Consider the following 22,585-nt stretch of genomic DNA (forward strand, 5'->3'; position numbering starts at 1 on the left):
GAAAGTTTTCTTTCCCACTGCATCATGCTTTTCTTTCACAAAACCCCAGAAAGTAACAATAGCAGCAAAGATGTGTTTTTAACCTGTTTTTGATATAGCATGTGTGCGTTTCACATTTATTAGTTAACACTTCAGGGAGATTCTGAGGACATTACTATGCATTCCATCATCTTCTCCCCATTAACGTTACCAACTATCATGTTTCAGTTTGATCTTTAAAGTGCAATGATTACAGGTTGATGTTTTCTGGTTTAATATAATGGGGTGACAATTGCTAAGAAAAATCAAACATTTGCAGTAGAGTAAAAACCAAGTTTTTTCAGGACAATCTTCCCTCCCTGAATAATTCAGCAGCAGCAATGAAGAAAAAAGAAACAACCTAGAAGACACAGACATACGAGCAAATGGAAATCCACTAACATTTTCAAACACACATCTTACAATGAAGACACGTTTCAAACATCATAGAGGGGACTAGTTAATGCAGATACAACTGTTATATCTTCTGTGATCTGAACACGGTTTGCCTCAGGAAAGTAGCGTTTTATTCCGGCACAAGTCACATACAAATACATACATTTTAAGTGAAGTAGGACACTGATTTAACCTACTGCCTTGCATCAACTGCATTGAAGATGATGTTTATTAAAACCCAAATCCTTCTTCCTTCAGGGAAAAATAAAACCAAAAACTAAACAAACCAAACTTTAAAAAATTTCCAGAAGAAGCCTGACTAAAAATGTTTTAAGCACGCTGGTTGATTCTATCATAGGGAAAATGCACACACGTGATTTTACCGAAGTCTGCCATTTCAGTAGCACAACTATGACTGTACCTCTGTTACTGCTGCACATTTTTTAGACAGATCAAAGCATCAAAGGACTAATCCTCATTCTGCTGCAAACTGAGCACTGAATAAATGGCACAGCGTTGCTGTCATTGTTCCCTGCAACATGTGTTTTTAGAAACCTGAATGTTCTTTCACAGTAGTAGTTGGCACAAAAGCATACAGCAATTACTCAAGTGCACAATCATTTAACACATTCCATTTATGTTTTCATTAGCCCTGTTTATGGTTATCTCTTCCTTGTCTTTAATAATGCTTTAACTACAACTGCAGACAGGATGCCTGTGGAAACAAGATAGTATGTCTCAGCAGGTAGCCTACATTTAAGTGAAGGTTTCTATGCAACTACAGTAACAAAAATCTGTTAGGTGTACTCAACTCTCTCATTATTCAGTCTCTGCTTTTAGTGCAGAACAATGTGCCTTTCTATTAAAACCATAAGCACTCAAAAACTTGTTTTGGAAGGTGCCTAAAAATGAAACAGCACATAACATCTTCATCAACCATATGCCAAATGCACACATGCACAAGGGTGAAGTGCTGCAAATTTCTCATTTGCTTTATTTGAGTGTGATGAAGTTTTAAAAAATTTTCATTGAAAATTCAGACTTCATAAAGGTCTTTTGGAAATGTAGAACCGTATGATAACTTATTTGCCTCTTTAACTCATCATATAAATGAGAATTTAATGATTTTCTTTCTTGTTCCTTGAATCTTTCATCACACATTTCCAACTCATCAGAAATTCACCATTCTGTTAAAAGGTAAGTTCCTCCATAAGAAATTAAACTACAAACTGATAATAAGATCTCATGCACAATTCAGCTAGGATGCTTCCACATTTTATTTCAGGGCAAAGCTTTTAATATTCATTGAGATACCTCAGTAATTGGCTCATCTTTCATGCCTCGGAGGAGGTTCATTTCATCTGGTGTCAGTTGGAATTTTGCTATAAATGCATCTGCAACTTGTGCTTTCATTTCTAGTCTCTGACTGTAATAAAACAAAGTGAAGAGGACATTACCTTTTTATGCTCATTTCAGATTTACTTTACATATTCATACTTTTGGAAATATAATTAGCATTAGAAATCAGTGTTATTAAATTATAATAGCATGTTCTTGCCATCAAACACTTGAGTTACATCTTCACATACAATTTGCTATTAAGCTTACCTAGATAACTGAGTAAAGGCAATATAATGGTAAGTCTGCACATACGAAAACTAGTGAGTTCTTTTAAAAATATTCCTTCAGCATTTGTATCACGAATTATCTAATCCAGACACTTTGTGCTCGTACAGTTGTAATGGTTGGAGTTGTTTTCTTTCGAATTCATAAAGGAAAGAATAAGGTTTCAAGTCACACTTTCAGAGACACACAAACGGCTGTAGCACCCAAAATGAGAAAATGATCATCTAATAGACCCATTTCTTTTTAACAACACACAGTCAGGATACAAATTTACCAATCTCACAGGCAATCAAAATGTAATGGCTAATTCTCTTGCTGATTACCCTCCCCGAAATGAACACAGCAGGGATGTAATGTGCCAACGCCATCTTGTGGACAGTATCGTTTTGCACGTTTCGTCATACACATTACAACCACAGAAGGACCTGAACGAATACAGTTTCATTCCACAGGAAGGGACTGGAATTCCTGTACCAACAAAAAATTAGCTCAAACTGTGGTTTGAGCACACAGCATTCCAGGAAATAAAGACTACTTTTTCAAGACATTGAGAAGACACTAATTAGTTATTTGTAGAAGAATAAGGCTCAATTACATCAAGATCATTTCAGCTTCCAATGTAGTTACAGCCAGACAAACACACTTATTATAGGGTGGTAAGACAGGCAAGTACACTTCTAATACTGACTGAAATAATTAAATTTCCTTGCAAGATCAAAGCTTGAAGAGTAAGCTTGCTTTTATTTACCGCTTCTCTACTATTTAATTAGTGTCTGGACTTCAGCTGAAGAAGCATGGAAATCCAGCTTCCTTTCCATAGACATGGATGACCTTCCCATACTGCAGTACCACAAACTCTTTTAGAAATCAGATCAAATGTTTTGCAAGTGTCAGTGCTCTAGCATACTGAACAGCAAAGCATCAATGAAAAACTACAGCACTTTCCAAGCAATCTTGTGGTAGCTCACTGCAAGTGAGGAAGAACAAGGAAGAAGTCTAAAAGGGAGGGCTCAAGAGTGCATGCACAACTTGGAAATAAGAAAATGCAGACACAAGAAGAAATTAAAAGTATCTGGAAGACAGGTAAGAGATTGAGAAGCATCATCATGGTTTGGCAAGGACATGGAGTTAGTTTTCTAAGCACAAGGGGGGGGAGGGGCATGGGAAAGCGACAGACTTAAGAGAGAATAGAAAGTACCAAAAGACTCTGGGTGCAGAGAAGGGAGACATGTCAAGTGATGGGTCTAAAGGGACTGAAGTTGCCTCATCTTCTCTTTGAATAACTTTACCTAAATCTCTCATATTGGGGCAAGGACATGCAAGACTATTTTCAAACCTAAACAGAGCTGGCACTGTTCTCCAGCCTCACTGATGTGCCTTCCTGACAGAATTTGTGGTAGACCTCAACACAGTGCAAGGAGCATGGAAAAATACCATTTTGAAGACATTCAATAAATTTTCAGCAGCAAGAATAGGCAACAGAATCTGAAGAGAGGAAGCCATGATGTAAGTTCAGCTGGAGACAGAGGAAAAAATACCAACAGAAGCTGTCTACAAAACGTACTTAAGAGAATTGACAGGAGGATACAAATAAAAGAGTATTTAAGTATTAGGTTTGTGCAAGAATTTCTGATGATAACTCATCATTCTCATAAAACAGATGAAAGATGGCTCAGATCTGCTCTGCAGTGATATATTTCATCATAACACTGATGCCACGGCAGCCTAAACCATGCTGCCCAGGCTGCGTTGGCAATCCCTGCTCATCCCTCCACTATAATGCCCTTTCCAAGGTGCCAGAACCTTGGAATCGGATCAAGAAACAAATCTGGAAGGAAAAAAACCAAAAGCTTTTATTTTGTTTATTTTTGGGGGTGGAGGTTATATGTATCCTCTAATTCGGTTTACCACAGGCCTGTACTAAGGCGCTGCAAGGTACTAAGTTCTGCGCACCCCTTGTAGTAAGGGATGTGCCAGCACAGTGAGCTGCCAAAACAAGGGTGCAATAGCTGCTCCAAGTCGCTCCTCTTGTGATGGACATCTCAATTCAATACAAAATCATAAAGCTGGAAATACTTACGCTGGATTATCCCTCCCTTTAGGGAAAAGAAGGAAGGTAGGAAAGAGACTAGAGAAAGCAAATGCAAGATTTCTTTGGTTTCGACTGAAACAAGATCTCCCACAAACACAGATGAGATGTTGAGAAACTTCTCTGTTCTTTCAAAGTGTGTATTCCCAGAGTGCGTAAACTTTTAAGTTCTCTTACAGAAAATTTCCATTTACCATTACATCCTGTTCTTCAGATTATTTGAATGTACACTTTCACCGAATTGGGAGCAGGGGGAACTCCGTATTTAAGAAGTGCAATATACTGGGCAACACCGTTGTTTCAGTTTGCTTTGCAGATTTTGCTGGAATCGTTTCAAAGAACAAGGACCAGAGTCAGGAACTGTACAAACAGCATGTTCATTAGTCTTTCCTGGAATTCTGTCCTCTCTTCACTCCTGAGGTTATAAAAATGAACAATGGCAGAAAATCTTCCTAATCAATCTCTCTCTGCTTGCAAGTCCTCACTCTGCACAGTCCATCCTCTTGCTTTTTTGCTGCTACAGAGAGCAAGGTTCAATAAAACATCTTGCTTTAAAGTAATTCTAATCCCTGGCTCTGTCTTTGGCTAATATCTGCTGTAAATGCTCACCCTCTACACACTCCCAATAATTAACTTCCTTAAAACTGAGCAAATATATTAAACTCCAGCATTCTAGCAAGCTGAAAGTCTGACAATGTAAACACAATATAACACCCTCAAGGTGGCAGCAATGTTTTACCTATCTTTCTCAAGACAAGTGACTGGGAGGCGGTGAGAAAAATCTATCCTAAACCTAAAAGCATGTGTCTGAAATTTGATAAAGCTATTTCTTTCGGGCTCTTTACAAAGCACATGGGAGTTCAACAAGCTACTCAGTTTCAAAACCCAGGTTAGCCACCTCTGCTTATTCTGGCTATGAAAGTTGCTTTGGTTATCAATCTGCATGAGAGATTCTGTATCCTAGATGATGGATCAGAAACAGAACATGCAAATGCTGCATAACCTGGACTTTTACCTGGCAGTATACAGTATTAATGAAAGCAATACATTCACACAGGTTTTTAATTTTACATATAAATATGTATTTCCTCAAGCATAAGCTAACAGATATTTAACTAGGATTTCATCAGCCTTACTGAAGTTTGCTATAGGTATTTTACTGCACTAAGTGCTATGAAAAACACAATGCAGGTAACAACAAATGCAAGAGTAAGGCCATCTTATATATAACCTACAGCAGTCAGTATCTGTGCAGACACCTCGACATTACAAGACCCACTGGCTTTTCTGTAAACATAATAATTTCTAAATTGTGTCTAAGCAAGAGCAGTAGAGCAGAGGAAAGGACACACTGTGCTCTTATCCCAAAGGTGTCTGTTGTTTTATTTTCCCTTTTACCAAAGTTATCCCTGCATAAAGGAACAAAACAGATCATGAGAACACTGCAGTGATGCAAATGGGGAAGTGCCAAGCTCTGGTAGACTTTGGAGCCTGGGTAGGGGACGGGAATCCAACAAAGAGCAATTTCCCCAGTTTTAATCGTTGCCAGGGAGACAGAATTCTTTTGCAAGAGAACTCAAAAGGCTGAGAAAACTATGCACTTCATGCACTGTTCCCTTGAATCACATACAAATGTGCACTGTTTGTTAGGATTATCACCTAGACAGCTCAAAAAATGAGATGGAGGAGAAACAGGCTTTTCAAAAGTTTAGTTTTATCTTGCCACCAAATACAGCATAAAAATCTGTGAGCTTCCTTTACCTAGGATAAGTCATATCAGCATGTTCTGAAGTTACTTTCAATTTGTGGTTCTTAGGATTCAACATATTTTTAAAGCCTCAGAAAGATGGAGTATTTCTAACTCATAAAGCAGTAACAACCACGTTTAACTGACATGTACAAATACTTTTCAGCAGCAGCTGGCAAAATTATTTTTCTGTGATTTTTTTTCTGGAAGGCAAATATACAAGACTATACAATAAAATGCACTGGTAAGTGTTAGGAAATCATTCTTAAGAATAACTACCAGGTGCAAAAATGCATTTGTAAATGCTGAGAACAAATGTTTTTATTCTACATTTTGCAGTCAAACAACTTTTATTAAAGGGAGAACTGAAATACTGTGAGAAGGTATTCAGTGACCAATTCCACCCCAGAATACAATTATGAAATCTTCTCCTTAATTTAAAAAAAAGGAGGGCACAGAAAATCATAGTGAACTGACATTCCCAGGATACAGGAAAATAGCAGTAATATTACAAGAGGCTTTATTGAGATCTCATCCGGAAAACAGATCACAATCCCGATCATCTGTGTTCAAGAACAATGGACCAGAGCTACCAGGATGATCATGAGAATGGAGAACCTAATTTATGAGAGGAGATGAAGGAAGCTCTTAAGATAAAGGACAACATAAGAAAACAGACAATTTATAACCAAGAATAAGGTTGGAAATTAGGGAAAGGCTTTTCCTGGAAAGAACAAGCTTTTGAGGTAAATGTTCCAAGAAAAGCAACACTTACAAAATGCAAAAATAGTTCACTATATTCTAGAAAAGTTAATGAGTTTATGAAAGTCATCATGCAAATGATAGCGAGCAGCAGTAGTGTAAGATTGAACTTAAAGGTTTCTCCCATCTGTAATTTCCATTTAAAGACACTAGCCTGCAGTGCTGCAGCCCTACCATATAATATATTCTGCTCTAAAAATAAACAGGTAAAAATCAAAAAGACTAAACAAAAAATTCAGGAAGAGAGGATACTAACTGCATTGACATGATTCAAATCTTGCCAAACAGATTACTGAACACTATAATTGAAAAAGCTTGTATACTGTAAATAAATTCATATAATTCAGTAACTTTCTACTTACATACTGATCAGGCTTCCTACAAGAACCATTGTTATGCAGTATCAATAATGCAGTAGTCTGGATAAGCAATTTTCACATGCAAAACTTCACAGCAATCGTGATACATATACTCACTAGGTAAATCAGTGTTTAGCAATGTTTACGATACAAGATGTGGTTTCTAACTTGCAAACAGAGATCAAGTTAAAAAGGAGTATATTTCCAGTGAACAGATTCTTTTCCATCCTCAAGAGGTGACCTAGTTGATATTGTCATAACAAACAGACTGATAACTTCAGAATATCTGTTATACAACCTGATATAAAGACACTTGAAAGGGGCCAGTTTAGTCTATCTTCAAATTTACTATTAAATCAAAAAATACTGCCACAGGCATGGAAATAACACACTGCTCTCTACATCCACCTGGAGTAAGATTAGAACAAAGGAGCTTAACCAGCAGCAAAAGGAGAACTAAATCAGATAGCAGGAAAACAATAAGGAACCAAAATCAATTCCAAAGGAAGATCACAGGCTTCCTGTTCCTGAGCTTTTCTTCTAAGAGCAGATTAGACAAACATCATTCAGGCATGGTATCATGCAACTGATTCTGCACTTCAGATTAGTATTTCTCAACCCATAACACCATGCCTTATTACTATTGACCAAGGAGTACTCCATGCCTTAACAGACTACATGGTTGCCAGCTAGAAAAGGTTTTGCACTTTCTCTGCTAGAGAGAAATAGCTAGAATGCGACAAATTAAGGTGTGGATTGTTTTGGGTTTTTTTAGATCCAGTCTAGCTGTTTTGATCCCTGTGGTATGCCCAGTTACCTATGCTTTACATTGGTACAAATGAGGACAAAAAATCCGCCTCAGATTTTCAAGCCTTCACCCTCCCCCATGTTTAATTATAATTCAGTTTAGCCCATCACTACTTTTTCTCATGAAGCATATTCACAGGAATAAATGTAATTACAAGTTTCAAAAGGTCAAGACATGAAATACACCTCATCGGTGCAAACCACCAGTTCACCACTTTTCTTATCATAAGCTATTGAAGGCAAACCTCCCTAACCTGCCACAAACACTGGTGAACTTCCTGCATCATTTCTATTTTGACTATGACAGAAAGGTGTTTCTTAGAAAAGGAAAAAAGCACCACCAAGAGACAAGCGTGAGGGATCTGTAGGACAGCACTACTGAAGCTGCAGGTGTCCACTAAGAAACATTTTTCCAAAGACTTTTGACCTCGTACTGAGCACAGAGGTGACAGTGCAATCATTCACTGACCTCCAAGAACTGCATTTGTTGAATTTAAATTAAGAGCAAGTCTGCACACAATTCAATGAAAATATATTGAAGTACACACTGGTGCATCCCAAATTATGCTTGGAAATCATATTTAAAGGTACTTTTTAAAAGTGAAACAATGCTACTGCTACAGAAATTGCTTCCCTAATCAATGTAACTAATAAGGACTCTGAGATCAAAACACATTTTGCTCTGTTTAAAAACACAATTAATAGAAGCCAGCAAAAGAAGACAATGTGTAGAGGTATATAATCTCAATGAAAGCTCTGTAACTTTAGCCTGACCCCAAAAATAACTGTCCAACGCATTTCCATTCCCATTCTTTCACAGAGTTTTCAGAGCATGGATGGTCTTGACTTCTAGAAAACTATTCTGACTCTCACCAATCTTCTGTTTCCTCAGGCTTATTTTCTGTGATCTCCCTAAGCATACATATACACTCATATAATTGCTCTTTTTTAGTTTTAAAAAGAATTAATATTGCAGCTATCACCTACTGGTTTCTTTCTTCAATTGTTAGATCCACAACTGTCACTTGTGGCTAACCTTAAAAGCAATCTTGCATGACACCTTACCATTAGGTGGCTGGCAGAACTACTCTGAAGCAGGCTTCTGGCATTCTGCATATACCATTTTGGAACTGGACTCTTATTTCCCTGGTTTGGGAATTACTGAACTCCAGGGCACTTGCTCCCAATGCAAGGTGAAGTAGTTTAGTATTGCAGGCAGGTTTTTAGTTTTTAGCTTCACACAAATTAAAAAAAAAACCAAACAAACATCTAAACTCGGGTGGAAGAGAACTGAGAAGTCACAGGAAGCTCTTATTAAAATCTCACCTCAAGGAGCAAGATCCTTTTCCTGTCAGGCTATAAGCAATGGCAGTAAACAAACCCACATCTCTTAAAATGCAGCACATGTTGTTTGAAAACAAACTAATCTTCTCGTTACTATTTATAAAAAGCCTAATGAAACCTGAAAGTGTGCTCAAGTAAATGTATAGAAATCTAGAGAAGATATGGAAGTGGATTTTTAACAATTCTTGGAAATTGTCTAAATTAACTACCTCAGTTTTCCTTTATTATCAAAGTTGGTTATGAAATACATTAAAAATCCCCAACATTTTATTCAAGATTCTACATTACAGAACAGCAATAAGTTAACCTTATGTTATAGAGAGATGGGTTGAATGGTTTGGACTACTTTATTTCACACCACATTTCACATCTATTAAGCTGTGGTAAGTCTCAATTTTAAAGGAGAGAAGGGGGGGGGGCGATAGAACCTAGTTCCCATGTTAGGCAGATTTCATAATTTAAATAACATGAAGGAAAACTGTTCTGCTTCTAACATACAATAATTTTAACTAGTCTTTACAGAGAAAATAAAAACAGAACTAGCAACCTAACTGACCAAAGAAATGCACCAACTCTGACATAAATATAAACCACAATTTTATTAATGTGCCCTGGTTTTGGCTGGGAGAGTTAATTTTCTTTTTCGTATGGAAGAATTATTTTTCCATTATTTTTTACAACAGATCACTTTTTTAATTTATTATCTAAGTAACATACTCAGCACTCATGCCGAATCAGGTCTACAGCTCACAAAGTTACAAGAAAAACAATGCTGCAAAGCAACAACCTGAGAATGCAGAAGTTTCAACTTAAATCTGAGATTAACATCTTATTTTCAACCCCAAATATTTAAAAAAACCCAACCAACCAACCAAACAAAAAAACCCACCAAAAAACAAAACCATGACAGGATAAAAGCATGAACAAGTATTCTAACTTAGAACGTGCATTGTCATACCCAGATTCCATTTCTTTAGTTATTTTTTTTAAAATGGCTAAAAAACCATAAAAACAGATGAGGACTTAATGTAGTGAAGGGCAAAGTCAAAAAAACTTTCCTGAAGGACACAACTGGTTCAGCAAAATGGCATAATGTATTCTCTCTGCTATTTCAAAATGTTCAGTAATTGATCATTTTGAGAAAGAACATAACTGACGTGAAAAGGAAGAACATAATTAATTTGATTTTTCAGGGTCATGTTTAAAACCATACCATTACTCAGCACTGATTTAAGAACTCACTAACACTGTGGAACATAAAATGGATTTTTTAAATTGAAAAATATTTTGATGTTATATTAAAAAATTACACAGAAAAATCTACTATATTGGTGCTATTAAAATACAAATTCCCATTATCCTAAATTTCAAGAAGCTTCTATCTGACTCATGTTTTCTTGTGAAAAGCCTATCATAAAATAAATAGCTGGTAGCACCAAAGAGAGTAGAACAGGAATTTGGCACTGAGGAAATCTGAATACAACTTTTGTGTTCATGGTAAGAAAAGAGACCTTTTGTTACAGGAAGAGCTCCAAGAAATTTCTTACACTCAGGAACTACTGCTTTGTTCAAGACTAACTGGTCTTGCTTTAGGGCCATTGCTTCTATTGCGTTCTTTTCGAATGGGTCCAACTTTCATCTCGGCATTTCAATCGCCATTTTAGGACAACCCTTGTGTCCTAAAGACAGAGAAACCATGCCCTCCCAGTATCACCATTTACCATTATAGGCTAAGAAACGTCACCGGTTAAGTTGACGGAGTCATCAGTTTAACACCTGTATTTTGTCTGACTGTAGGCAAAACTTCAGCTTCTCAAGAAACCACTAACATTCAGCTGCAGATGCCTCTTTATGTGCCTGATGTAAACCAGAGTGATGCATCAGAACAAAGTCATTTAATGAATTAAAAGGTGACTAAAATATCCCAAACAGAATAAAACAGCCTTCCCATTGTAGCTTTGTGATCTTAAGTTTAGCCAAGAAAAATAAAAAACCAACTTTATTAATGAATGGCACTATGAGTCTTCCATAACCATTCTATGGTAAGATGACAAGTATTGTTCCGCTTCTGCTAATGAGTACTTCATGATATGCTTTAAAAAATGTATGCTCTCTGAGGCTATAGAGACCCTCAGAAGGACAGGCTACTTCATAAACCTTTTTTTGTCCACACACTAGAGGGATTGCTGCCTCTTAAAAGGAATTAGCAGAAAGTCCTTTAAGTGAACTATTGTAAGGACTATATTATAGAAGTACTGATGTACAGTGTGCATAATCTCCTTTAACAGTATTTAAGGCCAATTAGACATACACCACTTGGGATTGGTCTTGGTATCTTCCATTCTGCTTCAAAACAAGCAATCAAAGCAGCTTTCTTTTTCTTGAGACTACAAAAAATACGACCACCTCTCTGTCCTACTACTTCACATTTATATATTTAAATTAACAAGTTTTCTACTACTTGACTTCTGCTCACTTACTAAACTGTGACTTTGCCAAATTCTTCATTTTGTATCAACCAGCACTGTATTTTATACAGCTACATTCAACTTCTAAAATATGTACAGATTACACACTAACTTCACAGACTCTCACGGGACATAATCCACTTCCTGCTGAAGTCCACAACATGAACCTACTGATTTTGCAAGTGCACCCAGAGCTCTCCAAAGCCATAATTTCTACTAGAAATTTATCACTGGAAATAATTATTTCTAGTCTCTAGTGAGCTTTAGGTAATTTTCAGAAGAAAGCTCATAAAGCAAGGAGATTCATTCTTCTACACTGACAAAGCCTAAAGCTGTAAAACCAAACACCCAAGCCATAAAAACAATAAAGACTACTTGAACCTGTCATAGCCTATTATCCCCTTCCTATGAATAAAAATACTTAAAAGAGCAAAATACAAATCTTTTCTTCCACAAGAGGCTGAAAGAGCCAAGGGGAAAAGTAGTCTGTGTTAGGCTCATTGAACAGCGCTTATGTACTTTACAGTTAGCTTTAAATACAGCAGAGTAGGTTATAATCCAACTTTCTGTTCCCACATACAGCCCCTGAACAAGAGAGTGATTTCCACTGGATATGATACATTAACAAGAAGCCTGTAAAACTGATGAAACACTGAGGAGGTCCACATCTGTTACAAAACAATGTAACTTATATTACCAACTCACATTAGGTAAACCACATCCGTTTTCAGCATGCTATACCACTATAATTGATTCTCTTTTCTAAAAGACCAATTTTTATTGGTACAAGCACTAACACGTACTTACCTTTTTGTACCCCCTGTAATAAACTAAGAGTTCAGTATTTTTATTCCAATTGAGCTACAAACTCAGTTTTAAAAACAAATTACAAATAAAAAAAATAAATTTTAAAGTTATTACTAGAAAATAAGAGTGGCAGAATAAGATCTGTAAGATAATTCCATCAGTATTATCATATCTTAAAGAAATAAATAAGGTAGTAAACATACTTTTCTGCCTGGAGCTTCGTGGTTTTTACTATCAAGTCCTGGGTTTGCTCCTTTGCTGCCTAGAATACAATTAGAATCATTAAGCATGTGAAAACCACAAACATATCAGATGTATTACACAACTCTTAAAATATGTAATACTTTTGAAGCTTTCTGACCATATGCAGTTTAAAGAGTGTACTCTTTGAAACAAAATGCCTTCTTGAATGAAGTATTCATTAACTCTACCTATTTTCAGGCATGAAAATATACAACAATAACCTTGTCCATATATATTTTCATCTCTTTATACATTCATATTCACATACCATTGATTAATTTAACACAAAAATATTATTATAAATATTGGAAATTGTTCCGATTATCTTGTTTGTCTGTTGACTATAAATTGTTTGCTGTTACAAACTGAAAAATGAAACAAGTTCCTTCAGATGCTAAACCACCCAGTACCACTGTTCATTCAGACATTCTTAACATGAATACAGCTCTGCTGGTCTAAGCAAGTTTAGCTCCACTGTCCAAACAGCTTACAGGGCTGTTACAGAGCTGTAAGGACCAAGAAGGATTATTAGGAAAAATTTCTTCACCAAAAGGGCTGTCAAATATTGGAACAGGCTGCCCGGGCAAGTGGTGGAGTCATCATTCCTGGTGTACATGTAGATGTGGTGCTAAGGGACATGGTTTAGTGGTGGACTTGGGAGTGCTAGGTTAACAGTTGGACTCAGTGATCTTAAAGGTCTTTTCCAACCTAAACAATTCTATTAGGTTTTCTAATCTAAAACATTCTATGTGATGAACATATAGTTCATCACAGTACTAAATGTTCAATGATGACAATGTAAGGGAACCCATGTACAAACAATTTGATTACAGACAGAAGGCATGACTAAAGGGATTGTTGCAACTGAAGTTAAAGAGTTCTGAAACTTATCACTCTGCAAGAACATAAAAGACACCAGGAGTTGTTTTCCCACTGGATACCACCAGTGATCATCTAGACAGAAAAATAAGAAGATTTAACCAAACAAAAAATACTGAAATCAAAATGCATTCAGCATGGAATAATACTGCAAGTGAAGACGTGGAAACAGCTAAAAAGATATTCTCCATGAATAATTTCACTATATTACGGTGTTTGCCAAGATAGAGATGCCAGTCTTGAAACCCATGAAAGGTCTAATGTAAGAATATACACACACTGATTCACTTCAGCCTTTCTATCCTGCCACATTTCATTAGTTACAGTGGAAAAGTAGTCAAGGTATTGGAATGCTTTGAAAGGTGAAAGTAGAACTGCAACCACTCAAGTACAACTTTGGTCATCAGAGGGAGCCTGAGCTGTTCCATGAATATAGACAGTGGGCACCACTGAGGTGCATTTGCTGAATTTTCTGAAGGAAACTATTAAGGACTTGAATGCAAATTTGATAAAAATTCAACAGAATTTACTGAACATTTAGTAGTTCCAAAATACTTTACCTTTAAGCTTTTAGTATCTTATATAAATTGTAATATTGATGGGTTTTAATGTATTTGTATTTTAAACTCTTTTTTTAATAATATTTTCAATGCTTCAGCATAACAAAATAAAAAAAGACTCAGAACAAAAGACTAGACTGAACAATTCAGTATGTAAACCTACTAGTTCCAGACTGGTTTTTTCCCCCCTTCCTTCAGAGTTGCAGATTTTAATAAACCAGAAAGACAAAAGAAACTTGCTTTCTTTCCAGTATTTTCTGGACAGAAGTACTGATTGCCAAGAAGAATGCTAACTGTAGGACAGCAGTAAGGTAGGAAAAGGAGGATTTTTTCGATCTAGGTAAATATCAGGAAGCCAGGTTTTATTTCCATGCACTTAAATGCACGCCAGATACTGTTGTTATTTTATCTATGTGATGCAAGAGCTTACATCAAATCAAAACAAGGTAACTGGTAGAAAAGAGTCAGATAAGCCAAACAAAAAAATCAGAAGGTTGGTATTTGAGGTTTCTTGCAGATCAAAATAGAAATATTTTTCTCTTCCTTCCCACCTCAGTATACTAATTAAAACTTGCATTATCCTTCAACCTTTCTTTATTCCATTGCAGCACTTACTTCCTTCTCTCCCTTTCACTGCATTTATTAAGTCATTGTCCTGAAATCAGATCTGATTGGTTATTTGGATTGCATGATATTATAAACTTATAAAACAAAAAAAGGTGAAAAGCTTTTTGGCTTATCAATATATAATCCCTTTCATATCTTGTGCTAGTTCTGCTCTCTTAATACATCGCTGTCGTTGCACACCTTTCTGCCTTACATGCTATAGGTTCTTGTCTTTGCATCTTCTATTTGCTCTAGTTAATTCATTTGTCTTCTCATTCAGCCTGAGCACATGCCTGCAAGTCTTCATGTTCTATTACAGATAAAATACCAGAGTATTTGACAACCTAGTGCTAGTTCATGGGCTTATTAACTTACATTCATGCAGACAGAGAAAACATGGGTTGAAGTGATACAAATTACAAGTTCTGCAGGGCTGTAGAGGAAATCTCCTGCAGGGCACAGAACAAAACTACCTACTGACTTTGCAGGGTGGCTCTACTCTGGAAAAATACAATCACAGATGATAGTTACAATTAATGATCTAAAGACAGACAAGAGTAAAAATCTGCATGGACACTTGACTCATTTCCGCATTTAAGAGTTTCATCAAATAGTTCCTGAACTGCAGTAGAGAACACAACCACATTAACTGTGTTCAAAGAGATCTGAGACCTCTGAGGTGCCTTATCCATTGCCACCACAACTGCAAATTAAGTGCTGCAGAGAGCTACACTAAACATTCACAGTTTCTGGAAAATGTTCATCAAACTACAATCATTCTCATGGGAATTACAGACAACGGCTATGAAACCTATTCCTCTAAGTAGGAGGACACCTAATGTACCCACACACACACATAAGGAGGGTAAAAACCACTGTTGTCACAGGATTTTTTACTGAAGGATTCTCATTCACATGCTACAGCTTCTGTGCTATATTCAGAACAGATTTGCTTTAGCAAAACATCCACACTTCAGTATACATAAACCTTGTACACTAAACCCAACCTAGATTTAGTAACACATTCTAAAACACAACTTTTTTCCCCCCTAGAATGCTGTGGATTCGGGATTAATATGGAACAGAATTGGTTTTGTTGCATATCAACATTCTGAAACACTTATGGAACAAAATCAAGAGAAAAAGACTGGCACACTAGACTTGTCTCCCTCTTCGGATTAGAAGATACTTTCTTATGAATATATTTGAGGTATTTATATGAACACCAACACAAGAGAGGTTGTCAGTAGGAAAGGTACACAAATTTTAAATTTAAGTACACAAATGTAAGTAAACCTTTAGTCTCACACATATCCAATCTAATAAAATATTTTCTCTTCACTCTTCAAATGGATTTCACACCACTATTCTCAATATAAGTATATTGCTGCATACTGAAGTGCAATTTGGAAGAAATTAACACGTTTTCTAAACAAGTAAAAGAAACCAATTAATGTCCTAAAGTAATATAACTTGCATACTATGGAAACATCTTGGTGTCACTGTTAGTACTCCAACTTTTAAAAGAAAATAGTTGCATGTCAAACTGAAACATATACAAAGAACATCTTTTCATATATTACCTTCAAACGACTGGACATATCTTCACAGCAGCTGCTCATCGCTTGTACATCTTCATTTATACTCTCAAGCTCCTAAATAAGTTCAAATATCAGTAACTGTGATTTAAATCAGAAATGCCATGCCTAGGCCCAGCTTCATTCCACCAAAACAAGATGCCCAAGATACAAGGATTTGCTCTAGACTCCCTGTTAATGGAGAGGATGTACCTCTAAAGATCAATGTCCACTTGGGATTTTAATCTGTTTGAAATACCACCTCTCTCTGAGCAAGACTTTTCATCAAATGAAACAAATGATGAAATGGTTTTACTGTAAAAGTACATTTGTCCTGGAAAGTCAAACTCTCTCTTAATCTTTTTTTCTTTGTTTAAACTTTAAATTACATAGCAGTACTCTTGCAAGACAGCTAGCCACACTGCAAAAAAATGCTACCTCTTTAACTTGCTTGAATATGTGAACAAATTCTTCATTTATGGCTAAGCTTCGTCGTTCAATGTCTCCACGCAAGTTTCTTCGGGTGCGCAAACTGTTTTCAACAAAAAAGGTCGAGAGAGCCTTGAGTGCTTCCAGCATTTCCTAGAAAATAAAACAAAAACCATTTTAACTTTCCATACAGTTACAAAGAAGCTGGTTATATTGTGTGTAACCATCGCAAATCCGTGGTCTTATAAAAAACAACCAAACTACACTATTACTGGGTTTAGACAAAAAACTACCTAAACACAATCCAGATCAGTTCATAAACAAGTAAAATAACTGCTGAGTCTTTCTTATTATGTAATCAACTGGGTTGGAAAAGACCTTTAACGTCCAAATATTACCCCAGGACTGCCAAGACCATCACTAAACTATGTCACTGAGGGCCTCATCTACGCGGTCATGAACGCTTCCATGGATGTTGAGTCCACCACTTTCCTGGGCAGCCTGTTCCAATGCCTGATTATCCCTCTGTGAAGAGATGTTTCCTAATATCCATTTTTTTTCCTAATTTCCAAAGAATATACTTGTATGTTATATCACAGAACTTTGACTAGTATTTTAGTACAGTCTTCATCAGTAAGATCACATTCGGCTAAAGCATGAGCTAACCACAGTTACAAAACATTTAAACCAAACAAGCCTGAGACCCGCGCCCGAGCTAAGCAATACAAACCTCCCTCCGACCCGAGGGGATCGGGCAGGTGCTTGGCATGTCAGCGGAGCAGCAGAAATGAACCTGATTGTTAATGAGCGCTGCAAACGTCAGGCTGCGCCTCCGCAGCGGAACTGAGGGTACGAACGGGCTCGCTTCCAAGCCCCGGAGCCTATCGGGGCTCGCTGCCCCGGACGGCTCATCCGGCCGATTCCCCGCAGGACACTCCTCGCCGGGCAGGCCCCGGCCCCCGCCTCGCCCCTCAGCCGCGCCCGCCCCACCTTGTCGTTCTCCAGGCGGGTCTCCAGGATCTTGTTGAGCTTGCGGGACAGCGGGTTGCTGCCAGGGGCAGCCGGCAGCCCTGGGGTGGACACGGCGGGCAGCTGCGGCGCGGCGGTGTCGGCCATGGCTGCCCCCAGCGCCGCGGCGATGGACCGGCTCCGGCGGAAACACGCTCCCTAGGCTTTGGTTCCGGCCTGGCCTAGGGCGCCGGCCCGCGGCCGTTAGGTGTGAGGAGGTTGGATCCCTGGTACAGCTGGCACTCGGGGGAATAAATCAATCATTTTGAGATGGTGGTAAGAAAGAGGGTTCGCTTCCTGCGGTCGGATAGCTGTGGTTTGTGTTCAGTTCTGAGCCCCTTAATGCGAGAAAGATACTGAATTGCTGGAGTGGGCCCTGAGAAGGGCAGTGAAAGTGGTGAAGGGTCTGGAGAACAAGTCTGATAAGGAATGGCTGAGGGGACTGGGATTGTTTAGTCTGGAGAAGAGAAGGCTCAGGGGAAACCGTATCGGTCTCTACAACTACCTGATAGGAGGTTGTAATGAGGTGAGGGTTGGTCTCCCCAGTAACAAGTCAAAGGACAAGAGGTAATGAACTCAAGCTGCACAAGAGGAGGTTTAGATTGGACATTAGGAAAAATTTCTTACACAGAGGGTGGTCAGGCATTGGAACAGGCTGCCCAGGGAAGTGGTGGAGTCACCATCCCTGGAAGTGTTCAAAAACTCTGTAGATGAGGCTCTTAGTGACCTGGTTTAGTGGTGGACTTGGCAGTCATGGGTTAATGGTTGGACTTGATGATCTCAGAGGTCTTTCCAACCTGGCTGATTCCGTGATTCTATGATTTAATGCATGAAATAAATGCTTTTGTTACAATCATAACTAAAAAGGAAAAGTAAATGGACCCTGGAAGTATTCAAGGCCAGGCTGAACGGGGTTTGAGCAACCTAGTCTAGTGGAAGCTGTCCCTGCCTGTGGTGAGGGGATGGAACTAGATGATCTTTAAGGACCCCCCCAACCCAAACCATTCTGATTCTTTATTGCAGAAGCTAATAGCAATGACAGGAAAAATGTGTCAAAATGAGGAGGGTATCTTGTTTTGGCTGTGCATTTATTGCCACAGAGGTTCTACCCCTGAGGTCTCCTTGTGGCTTAAGAGTGGCAGAGCTGCCTTTCACCATGGTGCAGAGGAGATGTGGCTCCATGAACCAGGGTTGTGGTGGGATCCACATCTCCTGCCATGGCAGCATCAGCCTTGACACCCCAGGACAGCCTGGACAGGGCCTCCAGCCTTGCCACTCTGATGGTTTGGCTCAAACATCCCCTGGAGCCCGGCTGCATGCTTCACTTATGTGCTGCAGCCATGACATGTCCCATCTCAAGCACTGAGGTGCAATGAAGGGGTATCTGTGAGCGTTTCCAAATGACATAAAGCTGGTATGCAGATGAAGGTCAGATGCCATGGAAAGAATTATAGAATCATAGAATGTTCAGAGTTGGAAAGGATCTTAAGATCATCTAGTTCCAACCCCTCACATTAAACAAACTAAACACATCACACTAAACCACTTTGCCAAAGGTTCTGTCCAACCTGGCCTTGAACACTGCCAGGGATGAAGCATTTACCATTTCTTCAGGCAACCCATTCCAGTGCCTCACCACTCTAACAGTACAGAATTTCTTCCTTATATCTAACCTGAACTTCCCCTGTGTAAGTTTGAACCCGTTACCCCTTGTCCTATTGCTACAGTCCCTAATGAAGAGTCCCTCTCCAGCATCCTTATTGGCCCCCTTCAGATACTGGAAGGCTGCTATGAGGTCTCCACGCAGCCTTCTCTTCTCCAGGCTGAACAGCCCCAACTTTCTCAGCCTGTCTTCTTACGGGAGGTGCTCCAGTCCCCTTATCATCCTCGTGGCTCTCTTCTGGACTTGCTTCAATAGCTCCATGTCCTTCTTATGTTGAGGACACTGGAACTGCACACAATACTCCAAGTGGGGACTCACAAGAGCGAGGGGGCAGGATCATCTCCTTCAACCTACTGGTCACACTTGCTTTGGTGCAGCCCAGGATGAAGTTGGCTTTCTGGGCTGCAAGCACACACTGAAGCCGGCTCATGTTCATTTTCTCATCGACCAACACCCCCAAGTCCTTCTCCGCAGGGCTGCTCTGAATCTCTTCTCTGCCCAACCTGTAGCTGTGCCTGGGATTGCTCCAACCCAGGTGTAGGACCTTGCACTTGGCATGGTTAAACTTCATAAGGTTGGCATCAGCCCACCTCACAAGTGTGTCAAGGTCTCTCTGGATGGCATTCCTTCCCTCCAGCGTATCAACCGAACCACACAGCTTGGTGTCATCGGCAAACTTGCTGAGGGCGCACTCAATCCCACTGTCTGTGTCACCAACAAAGATGTTGAACAAGACCGGTCCCAACACCGATCCCTGAGGGACGCCACTTATTACTGTTTTCCAACTGGACATTGAGCCATTGACCACAACTCTTTGCGTGCTGCCTTCCAGCCAGTTCTATATCCATCAAGTAGTCCATCCATCAGATTATATCTCTTCAGGTTAGAGACAAGGATGTCATGCAGGACAGTGCTGAACGCTTTGCACAAATCCAGGTAGATGATGTCAACTGCTTTGCCCCTATCTATTAGTTGTGTGGCCCCATCAGAGAAAGCCTACAGCACACAGCTCTTATATAAGAAGACAAGGGTCCCACTGTGGTACTAGCTCTGAAAACAACAGCACCTTGCATATGCAAATTAAAGTCTCTCTCAGTTTGTCTGACGGTGTGGTGTTCAAAAAGCGAAGTCTCAAGCAGTAGCTTACCTCTTAAGGAGTTTGGAGACTTCACATTGCTCTTCTGTAGGCTTTTCCTGAAAAGAACTGCAAGCGGATTGAGTAGCCTTGCCCATGATGGAGCACTGATCTTCTGAATGTTTTCACTCACATTTTTTTTTTCTTTTAGTTTGATTCATTTATCTAATGAAAATATTATATGATCAGAGCCCCCTTTTGTCCTGGGTTCAGCAGCAGCAGTCACTTTTTCTCCTTCTTAGTACCTGGTGCAGTGCTGTGGTTTTGACTTTCGGCCTTGGAATAATACTGATAAAGCTGATGTTTTCAGTTACTGGTCAGAATGCTTACCCTTGACCAAGGACTTTGTGAGTCTCATGCTCTGCCAGGGAGGAGGAGAAGCCGGGAGGAAGCAGGGACAGGACACCTGACCCAAACTAGCCAAAGAGGTATTCCATACCACAGCATGTCATGCCCAGGGATGTAACTGGGAGTTACCCGGAAGGGCATGTCCCTTTTCTCTGTTGGGCTCATTTCCGGCGGGCGGTATCGTATTCTCTTCCCTTGTTATTTCCCTTACCATTATTATTATTGGTAGTAGCAGTAGTGGTTTGTGTTATACCTGAGTTACTGGACTGTTTTTATCTCAACCCGTGGGAGTTACATTCTTTCCATTCTCCTCCCCATCCCTTGGGGGGGGGGCAAGTAGACTGTGTGGTTATGATTTACGGCCTGGGCTTAAACCATGACACCTTTCTAAAATCTTACCATGATGGGGACAGTGATAGGATGTTTTTCTATTTAATTTTTGTTTTTGTTTGCTTCCTGACATGGATCCACTACATAAAAGGCCAGGTTTTCTGAACAGCCTGTGCAGTGACTTGTTTCTACTCTCAGCTAGTCAGCAAGCAGGTTTTCAAGTATTTTCAGACACTTGTTTCCCTTAGGTTCTGTTCTTCCACCCCATTACACTGATGTTATTTCCTCTTAGATGTCCTTTAGTTCTGACAAAGCTTCTGGGAGACAGGATCTCCCTTCTCCATGTCAGAAGAGATAAAAAAGTATGCAGTCATCACAAGTGTGAGCAATTAGTACGTAAGCATGTCAAGAAAATCCTATTATTAGAAAGATTCCCTCTGAGCTATAAATTGGATGCTGTTACCAGTTTGAACATTTCAAATGCTGCTAACCTGTTGGATAAGTTGACAGAGGGAAGGCACACTTTGAAGGCAACAAGACCTGAATATCTGAACCGCAGGTGTCAGAAAATTCAAGACCATTGCCAAAGCTCGTCCAGCAAGTTATACCACAAATATACAAGGAGCCACAAAGATTCTCCTCTATCAGTTGGGACATGAATTTTCTTTTTAAGCACCCAGTTCTGCTTTCAGATGCTCCTTGAATGGTGTGCATTTTTGCAAGAATGTGTTTCATGAGCCAGAATGCTTCTAGCTCACATAACACAGGGCTGGCGGGAACTGATAGGATTCTGAAACAGCATGCATTTATGTGTGCATGAGAAGAAGTAATAAGGGGAGCACTTTTTAACCTCCCCACAACTGAAAGAAGTATTTGCATGAGGACACCAAGACTTATCTTTTGTTCTTCTTTTAGGAATATTAGATGCAGCTACAGAAAAAATCCTCATCTGCAGGAAGCTGGTTACAGGAGCTTGCTGTTCAGCTATGCTATCCTTCTGAAAGTGATTATGGCCCTTTATGCTGCAGGCCATATAGATGGTCAGGTGAGTGGAACTCAGCTTTGCCAGGCTCTCCACTGCACACAACATAACCCAGATGAAATCCATCATTGCCTTACGTTCTTCACTGATTCTCTGCCATCAAATGATTCATTAGCTTTTTCCAGCATTGTGTGCTGTGATTGGGCTAGAAAATCCAGCTGATAGGCAGGAGTACAGGAAAATGTTCTGTGTCTTCAAGTCAATCAGAGTTATATTTTTTGATCATTTATTTTCTGAGAGGTTAATATTGTAGATAATTTCCACCAGACCACATCAGCCCATTCCTTGAGCTAACAGTTTTTCTAAATCTCAGGCAGTGTTGGTCTCATTCTGCAAATTAAG

At 39.1% G+C, this 22,585-nt stretch overlaps 1 protein-coding gene across 3 annotated transcripts in view; it reads right to left on the reverse strand.

The window, feature by feature from the left end:
• Window positions 1-17,849, reverse strand: part of COG6 (component of oligomeric golgi complex 6) — a 57,035-nt gene extending 39,186 nt beyond the window's left edge. For all 3 annotated transcript variants that reach the window (XM_080612609.1, XM_080612610.1, XM_080612608.1), the window contains exons 1-5: window positions 17,708-17,849; window positions 16,727-16,870; window positions 16,295-16,366; window positions 12,627-12,685; window positions 1,729-1,840 (exon numbers count right to left, since the gene is read on the reverse strand). In XM_080612609.1, coding sequence (XP_080468735.1) covers window positions 1,729-1,840; window positions 12,627-12,685; window positions 16,295-16,366; window positions 16,727-16,870; window positions 17,708-17,833 — 513 coding nt within the window. In that variant the 5' untranslated portion in view covers window positions 17,834-17,849. The remainder of the gene's footprint in view (window positions 1-1,728; window positions 1,841-12,626; window positions 12,686-16,294; window positions 16,367-16,726; window positions 16,871-17,707) is intronic.
• Window positions 17,850-22,585: the final 4,736 nt, after the last annotated feature.

This window comes from Psittacula echo, assembly GCF_963264785.1.
Source record: "Psittacula echo genome assembly, chromosome: 3".
Classification (NCBI taxonomy): Eukaryota; Metazoa; Chordata; class Aves; order Psittaciformes; family Psittacidae; genus Psittacula; species Psittacula echo.